The sequence below is a fragment of the Ailuropoda melanoleuca genome, chromosome 6 (genome assembly GCF_002007445.2).
Source record: "Ailuropoda melanoleuca isolate Jingjing chromosome 6, ASM200744v2, whole genome shotgun sequence".
NCBI classification, from domain to species: domain Eukaryota; kingdom Metazoa; phylum Chordata; class Mammalia; order Carnivora; family Ursidae; genus Ailuropoda; species Ailuropoda melanoleuca.
This window is the reverse complement of record NC_048223.1, coordinates 61,169,392-61,188,961: the sequence shown is the minus strand read 5'-3', so window position 1 is coordinate 61,188,961 and position 19,570 is coordinate 61,169,392. Positions and strand designations below refer to the sequence as shown.

General features: G+C 42.6%; 1 protein-coding gene across 1 annotated transcript; it reads left to right on the top strand.

Annotated features, from left to right (window-relative positions):
* The first annotated feature begins 19 nt into the window (after window positions 1-19).
* Window positions 20-16,016, top strand: ARV1 (ARV1 homolog, fatty acid homeostasis modulator). Its single transcript, XM_002917092.4, has 6 exons — window positions 20-417; window positions 6,825-6,944; window positions 9,057-9,210; window positions 11,820-12,044; window positions 12,826-12,972; window positions 15,418-16,016. Exons 1-5 carry the CDS (start codon window positions 214-216, stop codon window positions 12,966-12,968), a joined length of 846 nt encoding a protein of 281 aa, XP_002917138.1. The 5' UTR covers window positions 20-213; the 3' UTR covers window positions 12,969-12,972; window positions 15,418-16,016.
* Window positions 16,017-19,570: the final 3,554 nt, after the last annotated feature.

The following is a 19,570-nucleotide window of genomic DNA, read 5'->3' as shown; positions in this document are numbered from 1 at the left end:
GCGGTGGGCAGGTGGGCCGTGGCAAGGGGGCGGAAAAGGGGAGTGGCGTTGCCTGATGGGAGTTGTAGTCCCAGCTCGGCCAGCCACGAGCCCTCTTTCCAGGACTGAGACTACGAATCCCAACAAGCACCGCACGGGAGAGGCTTTCCGGTCTGGTTTCTGACGTCTTCCCCCGCCACTGAATCGGAAGTTCTCGGCTGCAGTTGCGTGGAAATGGGCACCGGTGGGCGGAGTGGGCTACGGCCAGGCAAGGGAAACACAGAAGGGTTGGCCGCGGGCAGGGGGAACACGGATGGGGTTGCAGCAACTCCTACTGCTGCCTCGGTCTCCTGCCAGTACAGGTGCATCGAATGCAACCAAGAGGCCAAGGAGTTGTACCGAGACTATAACCACGGAGTGCTGAAGATAACCATCTGCGTGAGTTGTCAGGTGTGGGGTGTCCTTGGGGAAAAAATGGCGCGACGGGATTTGGGGACCGTGAGAGACAATGGGATCTGTATTTCAGCTTTTTAGGGCAGTAAAAACCAACGAGTCTCAGGGTCCTCTAGTTTAGTTCTCAGTTCGATACTTGACATTCCTGTCCGGGATCAGTGGAGCCTTTACATTGTTACCTATAGTGTTAAAGAACTCACCACCTACAGCGGTTTTCTCGTACCCGTCATGTTTGTTGGTGAGACCTAACGCGGCGAACGGATCCTCGAACGGAGATGGATGTAGACGTTGTGCAGAGAAATTTAAAGATTGGAAGATGTTGACATTCGAGTTCACGCCCAAACTCTTTAGTTCTTAGCCATTCTCCCTTTCATAAATGAATGTTATCATCCTTACGGTCCATACCCCTATTAAATTTTCCTGGAATATTTTATTTCAGGTTTCATCCTTTGCGGTTATTGAATGTACAATATGTGTTGTGTGCGGAGCACTAAGCTTGATGCTGGTGATAAAAAACCAAAAATGATGAAGTAAACATTTTGCTTTTAAGGTGTTCATAGTCTATAGAGAATGATTTAATGTTTCAGAGGTCACAAAATTGGAGGTTCTTTTTGGGGTACTAGCAAAGAACCTGCCACATTAATAGGCAGTCAGTGCATTTTTGTCCCATTTCTGTTCTCCTGATGATTTTCTAATAATCTCGTTAGAAAAACATGTTCTGTAGTAAAATGTAAGTGAGTAGACGAAGTGTGAACGTGTACCTGTTTAATCTGTCGTCAACTGACATAATCACTGTTCCTCTCTCAAGCGATTTCCCTCACTTGGCAAAATTTCAACCCTGGTTAAATCCAACATGTTGTCTGATCTGTCTCCTCACCCTTGCAGCAGTACTTCAACTGAAGAAAAAAACACCTAAATTCATGACCACTAACCTCTTGTAGCCCTGGATGCCATCTGGCCATCACATTACATTTCACTAATCCATTCACATTCCCACTCTAATGAACCATCCTCACAAACCTTCTCTCTTCTTAGGTTTCCCACATATGCTTCCCTGCTTTGCTAAAAAAAAAAAAAAAAAAGAGAGAGAGAGAGAGAGAGAACTTTGACAAGCTTCGCAACCACATAAACCCAGTACTAGCACCTGTTATTCATATGCTCTTTCTTCCCTCGTGTTAGAATGAATGAACTGTCCATACACCTGTCTAAAACCAGCATGCGCTTGTGCCCTAGACCCCATCCATCCTCTTCTACTTACTTAGGGACATCTCTGCAGCAATACTCTCTGCTCTCTGCTGAATCGTTCCCACCAATATAGGTACTGGTCTGTCTTTAATTTAAAAAACACACGCACTCTTCACCTCACTTCCTCCTTTAACTCCTCTTCTTCCCTTCCCTTTGACAGCAAAAGTCCTTTAAGATATTTGTACTTGCTACCTTTATTTCCTTTCCTACTTTCTTTTGAATCTACTTCAGACACACTTTCTTCCCACCCACAATTTCACTAGAAACTGCTCTTAAGATCATAGTCACTGACTTCCACTTACTAAATCCAATAGTCCATTCTTGGTGAACTGTCAGCAGCATTTGATCTTATTACTTCCCTCTGGAAACGCTGTGTGCAATTGCCCGGACACCAGACTCTTCTAGTTTTCTTATCTTACTGGCTATTCTTCTCAATCTCATTTCTGGTTCTTCCTCACCTTCCTTACCTATTAACCACGGAGTACCCTAAGGCTCAGTTCTTGGGCCTCTGTCTACACACTTTCTTTGAAGAGCTCATTCTGGTTCTTGGCTTTAAATTCCATCTAAACTTTGACAGTTCCCAGATTAAACCTCCAGCCTGAACCTCTTCCTTGAACTCCATCCACAATGTCTGCAAATGTCCAACTACCTACTGGATTTCTCCAATTGGATTTTTATAGTTACATCAGACTTTCACAGTTCATGGCAACTAGACCATTTTATTTCCCAAGAGCAAAAAGTCTTAGAGTCAGCCTTGATTCCTCTTTCTCTCACATTCCTTATTCATTTGCTTGGCAGATCCTGTTAGCTCTGTCTTCAGATTATGTTTAGAATCCACTGCTTTTCACCACCTCTACCACCATGAGCCATGGTGTCATCATGTTTCACCTGGATGGTGGTCCTAACTCTGAGCCCGTGTCACCCCTGCACCTCTTCAGCCTCCTTACCCAGCTGCCAAACTCTGGCTTTTAAAATTGAAGTTAGATTATGTCATTCCTTTTCTCAAACCTTCCAGTGATTTTTCATATCAGAGTTAAGGCCAAAATCCTTGCACTGGCTCTAAGGCCTGTGTAGTCCCCTGCTACTCTTCCCTTATTCTACTGCAGCTCCATTGCCTCCTGAATGTTCTTAAACCAGACAGGCTCCTTCCTCAGGGCCTCTGCACTATACGTGGAATGCTTTTCTGTCAGGTGTCTGACATAGCTAATTCCCTCACCTCCTTCAATTATTTTTATTTTTAACATCTCAGAGAGGCCTAGTCTGACCACCCCATTACAAATTGTGATTCTCCCTCCCGAGTCTGGTATACCTTATCACCTCCCCCTGCATTATCTTTCCCATAGCACCTATCATCTTTGAATATTCTATACAATTGACTTATTTGTTATTTATCGCGTGTACCCTCCCACTGGAATATAAGCTACACAACGGCAGAGAGTATGTATAATTTATTAATTAATATAGCTGGCTCACCCAGGACAGTGCCTGACACATAGTAAGTACACAATAAATATTTCCTGAATGAATGAACCATTTCTAGGTTTTCAGATGCTCATATCCTTGCCCATTCTGGTGGCCTTGTGAGTTATATGGCATCTAAATTTAATGACTTCTGGACTGGCCCAATTAAATGATCTGTCTTAAAGATGACAACCACATAACTGTGAATATAGTCTTTTGTCCAGAGTAAAGCTGTAACTGTCTCTGCAGTTTAGTTAATGATCTTTAATGATATAAATTAATCTTTATCTTTTTGAAATTATTGGCATTAAACTAAGAAAATCGTTTCCCTAATCATCAGATGATGGCTTCCCTAGAATTATATTTGAAATATTGAGTGGTGGTACAGTACGTTATTGCACACAGTCATTCCCTGATGGCTTAGACTGTGTAATATACTCGTTTTTATCATGATAATGCATAGTAATATGCATAGTGGCATTATTTATGAAAAATCATTTAGTTGATGTTAGACTCTGAATATTAAGTCGTGAAATAATTTTTTAAAGCTCTCCCAAGGCGTGAGAGTAAAAAGTTTTTAGACATAGGCTATTTGTTCTGAAAAAGTAGCCAAAGTTTCTATAAGTTGGTAACTCATACATACTTTGGTCTCTTAGCTGCTGTCTTTGGAGTCAGCAGTATACTCAGCCTGATCCCCTCCCTATATTTCTCTGTCTAATCTCCCTTCTCTTTCCTCTTCCTGTTTTTCCACTGCCATTCCTCCCTACTTGCCCCTCTGGGTTTCCCTAATTTTCCTCCATCTAATGGAAGCGTGTCCCTTGCGTTTAGCCATTCCCTCTCCTTCAGCTTTTCATAGTTCATTATAATTATGTTTAAAGATATAGTATTTTGGGGATGCCTGGATGGCTCAGTCGGTTAAGCGTCTACTTTCAGCTCAAGTCATGATCTCAGGGTCCTGGGATCAAGTCCCGCCTCAGGCTCCCTGCTCAGTGGACAGCCTGCTTCTACCCTCTACCTGCTGCTTTCCCTGCTTGTGCTCTCTCTGTCTCTCTCTCTCTGACAAATAAATAAATAAAATCTTTTAAAAAATAAATAATAAATAAAGATATAGTACTTTTAATATCCTGTAGTCCCTGGACTCTTTTATGTGCTCAGATATTTGATAAATTCATGATGGTAACAAAACAAGACTCCTGTGAGATTCTCCTAAATTTCAAGTCTGTTCAGTACTACAATATTCAGCTTCCACCTTCAGATGCTGGATGCAAAGATGAATAAGACATTCTCCTGCCCTTGAGGTGCGTAAAGTCTAAGGGGATCCACTTTCAAGATACGTGTTTGCTTATCGTGGAGCTAAAATGAAACAGATGGGAGAATGAGTGGGGAAGGGGATGGCCCTGAAGATGATGGGGAAGGAAGAAGCAAAAATATTCACAAAATATTGGCCAGTTTATATTCTAAAAGAGGTGTGATTCACCAGAGAACTGGAGAACATAGCAGCAGAAAGTCATTTGTATCCATGGTGAGATAGAGGTGGTAAAAGTGTTTGAGTTTCTGGGGTGTGCATGGTCCCCGTGCTGCAGTGGTTTCTTAGAGGACAACTTTCTCTTTCAGGATATGTGTCTAGTAAGTAGTGAATGGAATGGAACAATTTTTCCAAAATCAGAAAACATATCTAAATGTAGCCATCTGCCACTAAGATGTTTTACTACATTTGTTTGCTTTGTGTGTGTATGGTTTCCCTCCTTACATTCAAGGTGGAGGAAGCACTCAAGGGAAAAGCAAATAATAGAAGCAGAACAAGGAAAAATTAGGCTGAAGCTGATAGGGAGGGAACCAGCAGACTCTAATGAATTCTCGATGTTTATAAAATACTCAGAATGCTAGGAAGGGAAGATGGGCATAGCACATGACATCGCACCTGAGGCCAGAAGCCATTCCTTCTATTTGCGCTCATGTCACCATGTATTAATTCCACTAAAGCACTTAACAGTAGCAGGCTTATTCGTCTTTCTCTTCCAAACTATAAGGTCCTAGAGGATAGAGACTTATGTCTCAAAGTGAATATCCAGCACCTTGGAAGTGCCTGGTCCATAGAAATGACTAAGCAAAGAGAGCTGTTCTAATGAATGTTGTAGCCACTCCGAACACATTGGTCAGATGAGTGATTGCAGAGGGAAAACTGGCCTGCCATGTCCGCCGGTGCTGGTTTCTGCCTACCTCCTTCTAAAAATTGTCCAAATCCTGGTATAGACTTGCAATGTCTGAAGATGGGTTTTAGGGAACTTTTAAAGGACAGAGAAAAGACCCTTGACCAGCCAGTAGTCTCATTTTACAATGAAGTAGCATCTCTGGTGTTGCAGTGTGGCTTGTAGAGAGGAAGTGTTTCCCACATGGGTAGCACAGGGACGGCGTCTGGAAAACAGCTCTTTGTCATGAACGTAGGATTTCTGATTCGGTGGCTTCTGTTCAGGCCCCGGCTCACTCTTTGCCCAGCTGAAAAACTGCAAAATTATTAGCCTGTTAGGCCTCAGTTTTATTAGGTGGATTTAAATTTGAGGTAATAGCACATCTCCCTTCATTGGTTCACTTGATGACTCAAAAACACACCCATTTCTTGTAAATGACATGAATGAAGTGGAGAAACTCTAAGTTGGAAGTGATTTTTTTCATTACATTTGGAGTCAGGGTTAATATTCGTCAGTGCACTTCGGTTTTTTTCCTAGGGATTTGATGTCATTAAAAGGCCATCCCCATATGTTTGCATATCCATCACTTCTGTTTCCATTTTACCTTCTCAAAATTTCAAAATGTTTTATGTTTGAATTGTAGCCATTAGAATAGTAGCCTTGATTCAACTTTGTAATTAAAACTGTTTCAAATGTCACATTTCTGATGAGCTTGTTCTTGTACACCTGTGTTTTATATGTTCTGATGATGCTGGGATTTGATAACATTGTAAACACATGTGTCCCCCAAAAAAAGGGGCAATTTCATAGGAGTCACGGAGAGTCCAGGAGTCTTGCTTCGAGTAACCTAGAACCAAGCTGACCAACCCACTTCCTTGCATGCAGCTTGGGATCCTCCAGGGTCTTCACTGTCCCAGAGAAAGACCATTTTCTTTCCATAGTCTCGATGTTATTGGAGGAAAAAAACGAGTTTCTCTTGGTATCTGCCACCCCCAGATTGTTGACACTGTGCCACACTCTTTACCTGCTTTTAGCTCTCAGAAGCTTTGGGTCCAAGGTAACTCTTCTGAAGCCCTTCCTCGAAATCATGTTTCAAGAACCACAAAGTCAGTGGCCATCTAGCCAACAGGGAACAATTTCTCAATGAAAATACATTATAAATTTATTTACTTATTTTATAATAATCCCTACAAATTGAAAGTAGAATTTTCTGGGATACTTTTCTGCCTAAAACCAGTCTTTAAATCAAATGTCTTTTTAGCTTCTTACATATGAGATTCAAAGATTACTATCTCTCGCCTAGAAGATTATATTTAGTCATTTGTGAAACCAGGGCTTCTATAGATGAATATTTTGTGTCTGAAGAGAAGTTAATGTAAATAAATGCTGATACGTCCTTATTGCTGTAGTCCAAAATAGACTCTGCTAGTTTGAAATCCTTTAAGATTTCAGAATGTATAAATTTGCTTGTTCTAATATTATCTCACATTATTTCAGAAATCCTGCCAGAAACCTGTAGACAAATATATCGAGTATGATCCTGTTATCATCTTGATTAATGCTATTTTATGCAAAGCCCAGGCCTACAGACATATTCTTTTCAATACTAAAATAAACGTAAGTTGTGATAATTTTTTTATTCTCTAATTTTCCTTGATGGTGCTCTTGCATATTTAAAGAATAATAATTTTGAACAGAATTAAAGAACATTATTTTAAAAAGAAATTCTAGGGGCACCTGGGTGGCTCAGTTGGTTGGGTGTCTGCCTTCAGCTCAGGTCATGATCTCGGGGTCCTGGGATTGAGTCTTGCATCAGGGTCCCTGCTCAGTGAGGAGCCTGCTTCTCCCCCTGCTTGTGCTCCCCCTGCTTGTGCTTTCTCTCCCATTCTCTAGCAAATAAATAAATAAAATCTTTTTAAAAAAGAAAAGGAAAAGAGGGGCGCCTGGGTGGCTCAGTTGTTAGGGTCTGCCTTCGGCTCAGGGCGTGATCCCAGGGTTCTGGGATCGAGCCCCGCATCAGGCTCCCTGCTCCACTGGGAGCCTGCTTCTTCCTCTCCCACTCCCTGCTTGTGTTCCCTCTCTCGCTGGCTGTCTCTCTCTCTGTCAAATAAATAAAGAAAATCTTAAAAAAAAAAAAAAAAGAAATTCTAATGAGAATAGGTCTTTTATTTCAACAATGTCTGGAAGTTTCTAGAAATAACAGGCATTGATAAACAAGGTGCACGATGTTTAGTGAATATTTAAGAATATGGTCACTGGGAGGAAACTGACAAAGCATAATCTGGATCGCCTTTCAGTAGGTTACCTTTTTGAAAAAGACATCAGTTATTTCTGACAATAAAATTAAATATATCCAGGTAGGGAGAGAATTACACCTGAAGAGGTAGCAAACATTAAAAGAGAAATATTTTTAAACAATTTGTTGCATTTTATATTCGACTGAGGGAATCCCTCCCCTCCACCACCCAAGTTAAGTAACCAGGGCAGTTTTTAAACCTCTAGAGTGATTCCCAAACTTTGGTACACAATAGAATCACGTGGGAGAGAGGGAGGGGATGGCAGTTAATCTTTCCAAGTGAGGCCACACCGGAATCAATTAAATCAGAATCTTCAAGGATCTATTTCTTAAAACTCCCCAGGTAATTCCAGAGTGGAGCCAACTAGAGGAAGCTCAGAAGCCCACACTGATACCTATTCCTGGACTACATGGCATTTGCGCACACACTTTCTTTTCCCCACTTTCTGTTGACATAGAAGGTCCAACCCATGGAGTAATGTATTTTTTTTATTTTTTAAAAGATTTTATTTATTTGAGAGAGAGCACACACGCTGGGGGTGGGAGCTGAGCACAGAGCCTGATGCAGGGCTCAGACCCCACAACCCTGGAATCATGACCTAAGCCAAAACCAAGAGTCCAACGCCCAACCACCTGAGCCATCCAGGTGCCCCAGTAATGTATTTTAGAAAGCCAATTCTTGGGGCTCCTGGGTGACTCAGCCAGTTAAGTGTCTAACTCGATCTCAGCTCAGGTCTTGATCTCAGGGTTGTGAGTTCAAGCCCAGCGTGGAACCCACTTATAAATAAAAGTCGATTCTTGTTGCCTGGTATTTTATTTTTTGCCAAAAATTTCAGACTCTTTAAAACTTGCAGGGGATTTTCTATCTTTTAATTGTCTTCAATATATGAATTCATACTCATCAGGCATGGGGCCATTTTTTAAAAATTTATGTTCGGACTAATAGTTTCCTATGAGGTATGATGGAATCTTCAGGTTACATCTATTCTCATGGCTGCTTCCATCTATCCATGAGTCACAGAAATTCTGTGCCTGATTCTGTTCTGATGCAGGACAGATGCTGAAAATACAGTGAAGGGTGAACTGTTTAAAGCAGTATTTCTTAACTAGGGGTATACATCAGAATCCTCCTTCTCCCCCCAGAACTGTTTCAAAATTGCATGTCTAGGATTACTTCCAAAGATCCTGGATCAGGATTGGGGCCTAGATGTTTGTAGTCTGAAAAATCTCCCTATGATTCTGATGGACGTTGCTGACAAAAACCACTGGTTTACAGACAACACAGTGACACGCTTAATTGAGCAGTTCTGATTTGAAAAGCTATGAGATGGGAGGCTCTTCAAAACCCCAGATATTTAGCTGCCTGTGCCTATTTGGTGTTACGTATAATTGTTTCTTTACCCAGTGGATGGCGTTGTTTTTTTGACTCCCAGATGCATGGAAAACTCTGCATATTTTGTTTGCTTTGTGAAGCATACCTGAGATGGTGGCAGCTTCAAGATTCAAACCAGAACACTGATCCTAACGACTTCATCAGATATGCCAAGGAATGGGATTTCTATAGAATGTTCGCAATTGCCTCTCTAGGTAGGAAGAAGTGAACTAGTAACCACTATTCTGGTTAAAAGTGAGGTGGGTGGTCTTAATCATTGGTAAGAGGAGGGGGTTAATACAGGACTTGAGACTAAATGTTCAGCTCTATCACTAACCTGCTAGATGAGTTTGTCTAATTAGCTGCTTTTTTACTTTTTTATTTGTTACCCCAGATATGTTATGAAAATGGTTATATTTATCAGATTAGAGAGTTTCATAAAATATCGTGAGGCATAGTATTGTTGATAAGATTCCTCCATTTAATTTCTCGATTGTCCAATTTAAAGATTACCTAGGCCCCATCTTTATTAAAACAGATTGATAACTGCCAGACATTATTCAATATATTGTGCTAATTGCATTGAACTAATGCAATCTATTTACTAGGGAATACTTCTTATTTATCTGACTGCATACAAGGAAAGTGGCTACTGCCCCAAAATTCCTTAAGTTCTAGAATAGCTTTTCTTCAGAATTCGAATTTATGACTTAGGTCAGAATTGTATTAATTTCTGTGACTTATTTTCTTACTTACTGGCTTCCATGCTTCTCTGTTTCTAAACTCTTTGATTATAAAGAAATATTATTATAATAATATCAAGTCTCCAGTTCACTGCAGTGTCAGATTTCTGGACTATGTCATCTTCTGTCCTTTTCTTCTCTGCTCTCACTCTCTTGGTCCTCTCGTGCAGTTCTGAGGTTTTAAAATTTGTATGGTGGGGTGCCTGCTGGCTCAGTTGGTAGAGCAAGTGACTCTTGATCTCGGGATTGTGAGTTCGAGCCCCGTGTTGGGTGTAGAGATTACTTAAAAATAAAATCCTTTAAAAAATAAATAAAATTTATATGCTAAGAATTCCCTAACATACATAATAATATTAAAAACATCCTTGAAAACATTGCCTAAGCCAAGAACAAGAACCTAATATAATTTTAAGGTTTAAAGCAAAGGCTTTTAAAATTTCTAAGCATAAACTCTTTTATGTCTGTAATTTTTCATATAAAAAATAAATCAGGCTCATTTCCAGAGTTTGAAATTACTGTACACCTACTCTATAGCGGATATTCTGACACTGAATCAAAAATCTTTTTCTATTGTTACTTAACTTTTTTATCCAGTATTAGGTTATGAACCTCTAAAATAGTTATAGAAAATGTGTTACATAAATGCAGCATTTTATGATTTAAACGCTGCTTTTGCAGTTTTATCACTTCGTGTTCACAACCATCCTCTTTGGTAGGTAGGTTGGGGTCTCCCCTCTGTGTGGCTGTGGAAGCCTAGAAGTGGGAAGGCAGGTGGTTTCCCCAAAGTCCCGCAGCAGGTTAATGTCAGCACAGAGACGGGTGGCGCTCTGGGCTCCCCATACGGCGCTTCTCCGTGCAGCACTCTAGATCCTTCTGAGCCCATCTGACCTGCAAACACCTCAGGAGTAGAGGCTCAGTTCTGCAAGGTGGTCTAGCTTTGTTTGAGTCTCTCCGGTGACAGGACACAGCCCTCTATGGTGAGATCATTCTCATTGTCAGGGAGTTCTTTGTTGCTTTTGTTATTATTTTTGTCCAAATCCCAGGCTATAAGATCTACCTATCTGAGCAGATCCTTGCGGCTGACAAGTCCTGGAGTTACTTTGCAGGGAGATGGGGTGTCTCCCCTGAGGGATGTATCAAATGCCATGTAGGTCAGCCATCCAAAATTACTTTTAGTGATTCTAGTCGCCTATGTTTGGAACCTCTTTAGTTTGGCTCTATTTGGTTATACAACATTGTAGGAAAAATACAGTTGTCTCTCTTAAAATTTGATATATGTGTTGCAGAAAAACCTGATTCTGCAGAAACCTGAATAACACAGCTATGGGGAGAAATAGAATTAGGGACATTCCTCTCAAAACATACGCAGCTGGGTAATCAGAGGACTAACAATCTTAATAAACATAATATTGCAGTTGAAAAAAATGTTAAATTCCTAGTTAATGGGAACAGAACAGACTGTGCTCTGTTCTGTGGACCCGGTGGAACTGTGGCTTCTGGTCTGGACTCCATCTTTGAATACTTTCTGGAAGGATAAGGAATTGCACTCAGAAAGTTTTTTGAAATGAGTAAGGGAAGTTTTAAATTTAGATAACAGTATTCAAATGTTGTAGACAATAGGCAATAAATAGTGGGAGACTGAACAAAGAAAACATATTCGCACGTAATTTTTAGGGTGGGTCCCATCTTTCAGACTTAAAAATCTGCTTGCTTCCCATTTTATTCTTTCTGTGGAAATCTGGAACACTGAAGTTGTTTAAACAGCACCTTACTTCCTAGAAAGAACTTCAGAGAGCTGATGATTACAGTTCTAACGGACTGACTTTTACTTCAGTGGACCGTGAAATCCTGCATGAAACAACTGCTGAAATATGCTTCTGCAGTCACGCCAGCAGGATTTGACCCAAAAGGCAGGGCCTTATCTATTGAAAAAGAAGGAAGGGGAAAAAGAAAATTTGGTCTCAATGAAACAGTTCTAATGAAGTCAACCGATAAGTTGTATTTTGGAATTGTGGTTTATTTGTTCTTAGAGACAGTTTGGAAAGAGACATTCATATTTCTGTTTTCCATTTCCTCCTTAGAACAAACTGCCTTTTTTGTTGGCATTTTTACTTTCCTGTGGGTAGGACGACCGATGACAGCGAAAAAAAAACCCAACTTCATTTTGCTGCTGAAAGCGTTACTATTATCTAGCTATGGAAAACTCTTGCTGATTCCAGCTGTCATTTGGGAGCACGACTACACAGCCCTGTGCCTCCGACTCATTAAAGTATTCGTCCTTACATCAAATTTTCAGGCAATTAGAGGTATGTTTATCTTTTATTCGTTCTTCTCAGTCTTCAACCCACATACAAGCTTAAAGCCTTGTTTCTCCAACACCGTCGTATTAACCCTGTTAAACAATGGAATTCTCCATAGAACAATAACAGTGTCTAGCATTTCTCTAGTGCCTTATACATAGCACATAGTCTGTATTTGCTCAAATTAACGACATAGTATTTTTTAGTTTTCGGAATGCATTCTTGTGTGTTATCTCAGTCCTGGGAGGCTGTAGGGCAGCCGTGATTACCCCCACTTTGTGAACGACTTGTCCAGGTGTACACAGCCCAGCACTTATCAAGCCAGGAAGCACAATTCCTATTATACCAACAAAGGGATGAGCAGCCCTGTGGGTCTTCATTTTTCCCATCCATTGTGAGAAGGGTTATTTGAAGTAAACCTCTTACCTGATACCTTTTATTGAAATGCTTATCATCTTGTAAACTGTAAAACTGAGAAAGCTCTGATTTTTTTCTGCTAACCTCTTTATAACCTTAGAATCAATTTTTTGTTTTCTTCTATATTCATGGAAATCTGTGTCTTGATTCCAGGAGGGGAAGCTTAGTGTTTTTGTTACAAGCACATGCTTTGTTTCTCTCTAGAGATGAAAATGGGAGAGAAGGTAGCAGCCCGAATTAATAAGAATGAATAGAGATTCTCTAAAAAAACAGTTTACAGAACAATTCCATTCATAATGCCACAGAATGTACATGCCAATATCACTTAATTAAACTCTTAAGAACTTATGAGGTGCCTTTTCTTTTCCAGTGACTCTGAACATCAACCGAAAGCTCTCCTTGCTGGCCATCCTGAGTGGCTTACTGATGGAAAGCACCATGGTCTACTTCTTCCAGAGGATGGAATGGGATGTGGGAAGTGATTGTGCCATCTATAAATCCCAAGACTTCTGAAGAGGTACAGAAGCCTATTGGTGTTCACACATTCAGACAGGCATCCTCCTCAAATGAGACAAACGCCATTATAAAATAAGGAGATGCCCTTCCATGACCCCTCCCCAGCGCCTGATGTCCTCTGGGTCACCTCCGTCCCCCTCGAGGACTGCAGTGCACATCTCAGGGTCCTTGTCACCCTCAGGGACATCCACATCTGTGTTTTGTTGCTTCTCGGGGCCCTGTTCTCCTCTTCTTTAATAGCTACTCCCCACACCACTCGTACTGAGACCTCAGACTCTGAAATCTGTCCCCTTGGCAGCTGGCCCTCCCCCACCCCCCAGTCCAGTTGTTCTGCTCTCTCCCTTCCACCATCCCTGCTTTGGGCTGCCTTTTCACCTCCAATCCCTTGACCCCCCCCACCACTCTGGCTTACCTCACCTCTCTTTTTACCGCACTGCAAATGTAGGCAGCTGCCAGTTCATCGCCATTAGTCCTTGAAACCGTTGGCTTTTTGCCCTTCCACCAGACATGCCTTCTTAGAGCCATTTGGGTGAGTCTCAGCATGTGTTTTCCCTGAGTCCAGCGCTGTGAGCACAGAGCCTCAGCTGGCCCTCGGTATTGCTCCTCTGCCTTCCTGGTCACCTCCTGGGAACCTCCCATCACATGGTTCTGGAACCTTCCCCATACTCCTTCCTCCCATGTGTCCCCTCACTTTGCTGAGAGTCGAGCCCATTACAGATTCCTTGAGCTTCCTTCCTTCCTTCAATCCAGAACTGCTTTGGTCGTCTGTCTTCTTTCCTCCTTCCCTCTATCCTGGCCCGGACTTGTGCTCCTCTTCCTCTCTGTAAGTGTCCTTCCCCCTCTGGTCACAGACTCCTGGCCCACAGCCTGGGTTGGGTGTAGGGTCAGGGAGGAGACTCGGATGCTGGATTGGGGGGCTCAGGGGGCAAGGAAGGCACAGAAGCAGCAGGGAAACAGCCCAGCTCTGAACCTTCTCCACCTGGTTCTGCGGCCTCCGTCTCCCCTCATGCTCGGTCGGTGCTCTTCCCTTCCAGGTCTTCAGACACTGCTCCTCCATTATCCACCGCACTGGCTCCTTCCCCTTGGCAAATGTACACACACGGCTCTCTGTTCTAGAACAATTGGTCTCAGCCTGTTTCTTCACCACCTTCCCTCTTTGTGCAACATACTTGCTCCCACATTCTCCTGAATCTGCACTCCTACAAATCAGAGGGAAGCCGGTTGCCAGCTCTTCGTCAGAGTCCTCCTCCCTTAGCTCCGCTCTGGAAGCGAAGTCAGAGCCCCCCTGAAACAGGCTGCCTATGCTGTCAGGACCTTTCGTTCGCAGACTTCCCAGTCTGTCCCAGGACTCCTCCAGGCGCTCCTCCTCTCTCCTGCTGTTGACACACTCAGTGGCAGCTGAGCCCACGGCCTGGACCATTTGTTCTCCCAGGGCGCAGGCCTCCCAGACCTAGCAGCTCCAGCTCGCCCCTCAGCCTGGCCGCTGCGCCCTTCCACTGCCTCCCAGGCGGTGCCGCCTGGCCCTGCCATTACCTCAGAAGTCGAGCTCCGCCTCTCCCCCCACTACCCACTGAAACACAGTCCTCTCCTGATGCTTTTCTCTGGAAATGTCCCTTTTTACTCAGACCCCAGGGCAGTTCTTGTTTGTCTCCTGCCTAGAGGTTTGTAATAGCCTCCTCACGGCTTTCCACCCAGACACCAGTGCCACATAACTCCTCCTAAAGCATCACTTCTGGGGTCTCTCCGAATTTTCCGTCATTCCTTATTGCCGACACAGGAGTCTGTAGTCTCTTCCTGAGGAACATCTTTTAGCTTTCTCTTCGCTTAAGTGTGGTCCTCGATATTCCGGTCCTAAGTCCCTCTCCGCAGGCATGTTCCCACCCACATCCTTTATTACGGTCTTCTCTATCATCTCCAGATACGGCTAATGCTCTCCCCTGGGCCTGGAGTGGCCTCTTCTCCACCTAACCAGATAACAGTCGGTCCTCTTTGCTTCTCCATGGATGGAAAACTTTCCCAAACCTCGAGTCTGTGCTCTCACTGCCACAGACCTGCCAGGGCCCAGCTCAACACCACAGCGGTCGTGTCCAGGATCTCCTGAGACTGCTGGTCCCAGATGCTTGGTCCCAGCTTCCACAGGTTGGAAGCTTCTAGTTGTCAAGCTATCATCGTAATTTCTGGTCAGGGTAACAAGGGCATCTGTCTCTCACGACCATTTGAAAACCATTCTCCTCCTTTATGTTACCTCATGTTTTCTATTGTCCTTGTCGTATATTCAAATCCCATGTGTTTATGCCTGACTCCCCCAGCCTGGTAAACAGAGACTGGGAGGTTACATGTGAGGAAATACGTATTTCCCACAGCACAGGGCCTACCCTAATAAGTATTTGATGAATTGATTTTCAGCAGAGAGTGCCACTCGAAATACTTCTTTTATTATCCACAGTTGGATTCTTTATTATCTGTGGCAGACCAACTGCGTCTGAAAAAGAGAAGACATAAAATACAAACCAAGCTCCTCATTTGCGTTGAGCAAAATGAAGCAAAGATTTGGATACATTTCCTGAAAAAGAAAGTGATGGTAATGGCATCGGAAACCCCGAAAACTACCACGCCTCCCCCCTCCCCCCGATATAAAGACCATCAAACTATATATAGATACACACAGACAGACGCAGAAACACAGATGCAAGGACACTGCCATAGGGAGTGGGGTGCATTACAAGCAAAGACTCGGGCAATGCAGACCCCTTGAGGTAAGCATTGACCTGAGGAAGAACGTGAATGCATGACTCGCACATAATAAAAAGATCTATGTTTCATTCCTTTGACATGTTTATATCTCTTTAATTTAAATGTTATTGGTTCTAAATAATTTATTTAAAATAGTATTTCGTGTTCTTACAACAAAAACATTGTTCTCTTAATAAAGTCAAAATAAATGGAGCTTTTGTAAATTTTTTGTAAATTTCCATATTTTCCCCTGTAACTAACTTACTCTTTAGAAATGGCTGATCCAAAAATAAAGAACTAAAACCGGTGAATTGTACACATTACAGAGGTGAATTCTATCTCAGTAAAGCTGATACTAGATAAATGGATAAGATAGCACCTCCCCCTTTTTTCTCTCCCCATTTCATTTACTTGTTCTTTTATTTATCATTTACTTATTCATGCAGCAGAAATTACTAAGCACCTACTGTGTATATCAGACAGCATGGACACAGTGGTGAGCAGTCCTCTTAAAGTTTATGGAGCAATGGGGCACCTGGGTGGCTCAGTCAGTTGGGCATCTGACTCTTGATTTCGGCTCAGGTCATGATCTCAGGGTCATGAGATCGAGCCCCATATTGGGATCCATGCTGGGTGTGGAGCCAGCTTAAGATTCTCTCTCTCCCTCTCCTTCTGCCCCCTCCCCCCATGCTCAATCGCTCTCCCCTCTCTCTCTCCCCCACCTAAAATAAATAAATAAATCTTTAAAATATCCCGTACAACTAGGTGGAGTATGGGCACTGGGAGGTTTAAAAATGATACCAGGAAGCCATGTAAAGTTGGATAATGAGGGGCCTCGGGAATTGTAACTTACCCCAAGGATCATGAAACCAACCCAGAATGTTAGAAAGAAGGATCCAACATGAAAAACAAAACCAACTGGAATGACATCGCAGAATAGCAACAGTATGGAGCCTGTAAATTGTGAGGAAAGAGGGAGTGAAACATGGTTTAAAGGAGTACAGCCAAAGAGAAAAAGTCAATTAAAAAACAAGTATAGAAAAAATGACAATGTGATATACTGATCACAGCTTCTCAGATCTTCGACCTTGCAACCCAGATAAGTGAAGATAAATGCATCACCGATTTTTAAATTTATTTATTTATTTTTTAAGTAGGCTCCACCACCAGCATGGAACCCAACGCAGGACTTGGGCTCACGACCCTGAGATCATGACCTGAGCTGAGATCAACAGTCAGATGCTCAACCAACTGAGCCACCCAGCTGCCCCCATACCACTGATTTATTAATCCATACACAATACAACCCAGTCTTTTTTTTTTTAAGATTTTATTTATTTATTCATTCGACAGAGATAGAGACAGCCAGCGAGAGAGGGAACACAAGCAGAGGGAGTGGGAGAGGAAGAAGCAGGCTCTCAGCAGAGGAGCCTAATGTGGGGCTCGATCCCACAACGCCGGGATCACGCCCTGAGCCAAAGGCAGACGCCTAACCTAACCGCTGTGCCACCCAGGCGCCCCCATCCCAGTCTTTCTTGAGCACCTTAAAGGTATCTGCTAATTTTTTTTTTTTTAAACAAGTTTTAGAAACCGCTTTCCTTGGTATCTGTGAGCAGGAGTCAGCTAAAGGCTGTGCAAGGTCTGCTAGAGGACTACAAGACCCACCTTATCGACTGATCTTAGAGTCCATTCAGCATGCTGCTTATTACATCAGGGTAGGAGTACAGGAACGGGGGAGAGGCTGTCCTTGGGTGCCCAGTAGGTGCACGTGAACAAATGATTAGTTCTCCCCCACCCTCCACCCCACAGAGTTCATCTTTCCCTACGTAGTTTTCAAAATTTTTTATGAAAAATTTCAAAGATGACAAAAAAGTTGCAAGGATTGCACAGTGAAAACCCATATTCGGACCACCTACATTTTACAGTTGTTACATTTTTCCCTGACTTTAAAGTTTGTTTAAATAATGATTCCTGAAACAGCAGAATTGCTCGGTTAGTTACACTGGGAAGTTACAAGGTAGCAGTGGTGCTTGGTGTTTGAGAAAGAGGTCTATGATTTCCAAGCCCCCCCACTTCTGTGCGAAATCGAGATGTGCTCTAACAACTATAAAAGGTATTTATATGAAAATCCACTGGAAGCTTTAAAAACTAAGTCACTCTTGGGGGCACCTGGGTGGCTCAGTTGGTTAAGTGTCAGACTCTTGGCTTTGGCTCAGGTTGCAGGATGGAGCCCCGAGTGGGGCTCTGTGCTCAGTGGGGAGTCTGAGATTCTCTCTCTGTCCCCCCCAAATAAATACATAAATCTTTTTTAAAAATCACTTTCAGATATCCCCACTTTCATTGAAAAGCATATGCATTCAGGCAATCACAGAAAACCTGCCTCATACACTCTGATCCATGAAGGTCACACAGTGCTACTCTGACGGAGCCCACTGCTGGCCCTGGAGTTTTCAATGCAGCCCAGAACCAGAGGAGAGAAAGTGCCCAGTTTATGAGAGCACAATATAGACCAATAAGGCACATGGAAAATAGAGAAGTGGTCTTTTGTCAAAAGATTTGTGTCAGTGTTTGAAGCCCTTTGAACTAAATTGGGACAAAACAGCACAGTGTATGTTAAAAGCCATAAAACTTTTTTTTAAAGATATTTACAAGACAAAAAGGCATCATTTAGAAAAGTTAAAGATTTTTTTTTAAAGATTTAATTTATTTATTTGACAGAGATAGAGACAGCCAGCGAGAGAGGGAACACAAGCAGGGGGAGTGGGAGAGGAAGAAGCAGGCTCATAGCGGAGGAGCCTGATGTGGGGCTTGATCTCATAACACCGGGATCATGCCCTGAGCCGAAGGCAGACGCTTAACCGCTGTGCCACCCAGGCGCTCCAAGAAAAGTTAAAGATATTTTTAAAGTCAGTCTTACATGAAGAAACTGAGGCTTAGATTGGTAAAGGGATTTACTTAAGGCCACACAAGCAGATAGTGACAGGATTGGGATTAAAACCGTGGCCTCTACTCCTAGTCTAAGGGGATGGGGGGACCATGGGGGGAGGCTGGGTCTGTGTTGGTCTCCCCCCCATCTACCGCTCTGGGCCCTGGGTTACCCACCTTCCCTTGTTGAGAAAAGCATAATTTACTGTTCTTCAAACACCGTTTGGAGTAGAGAACAAGAGAGGTTTGTTGTTTTTTTTAATACAGAACTCACATGAACAGGACTAGGTTTCAATGTTAGTCCTTGTCTCCAAGGGAAGAAGCTATAGAAAGAAATGAGCATTTCACTGTAGTCTTTTCTCAGTGGAACAGCCGTGAGCCTTAAAGCTTGGGTTGTCTCTTTCTGGTATCTAACACATCTAGCCATAACCTTTCATTATAAAATTGGGAACACATTCTCAGAGGAAATGTTATTAACCTAAGACTAAATTTAAAATGTTCTCTGGCTCCCGAAGAGTCAACAGAGGAAAAGCACTACAAAAGCCAGAGCCCCAGGACCCAAAACAGGATTCTATTTATTTATTCCCATTTGACAAATATTTATATATACCTTGAGCCAGGCACTATATATGACTTACATAGGACTTATTATATAATGTATCTATATATTTACTTTGAGCCAGGCACTATTTTAAGGGTTTTATAATTAATAAGTCATTTTATCTTTATATTAACCCTAGAAGATGCCCGTCAACTAAATTGCCTCTAAGGGCCCATCAGGAAATGTATCTGAATATGCTGGAAGGTTTAACAGTGTGTCCAGCCAGCAGATTGAATGATGATGTCCCAGCATGACACAGATAAATAGCAAAGGGCGGGGGGGTGGGGAAGAACATAACCGTGTCCAGAAATTCGTGGTAGTTCCCTGTGCTTCTATGACA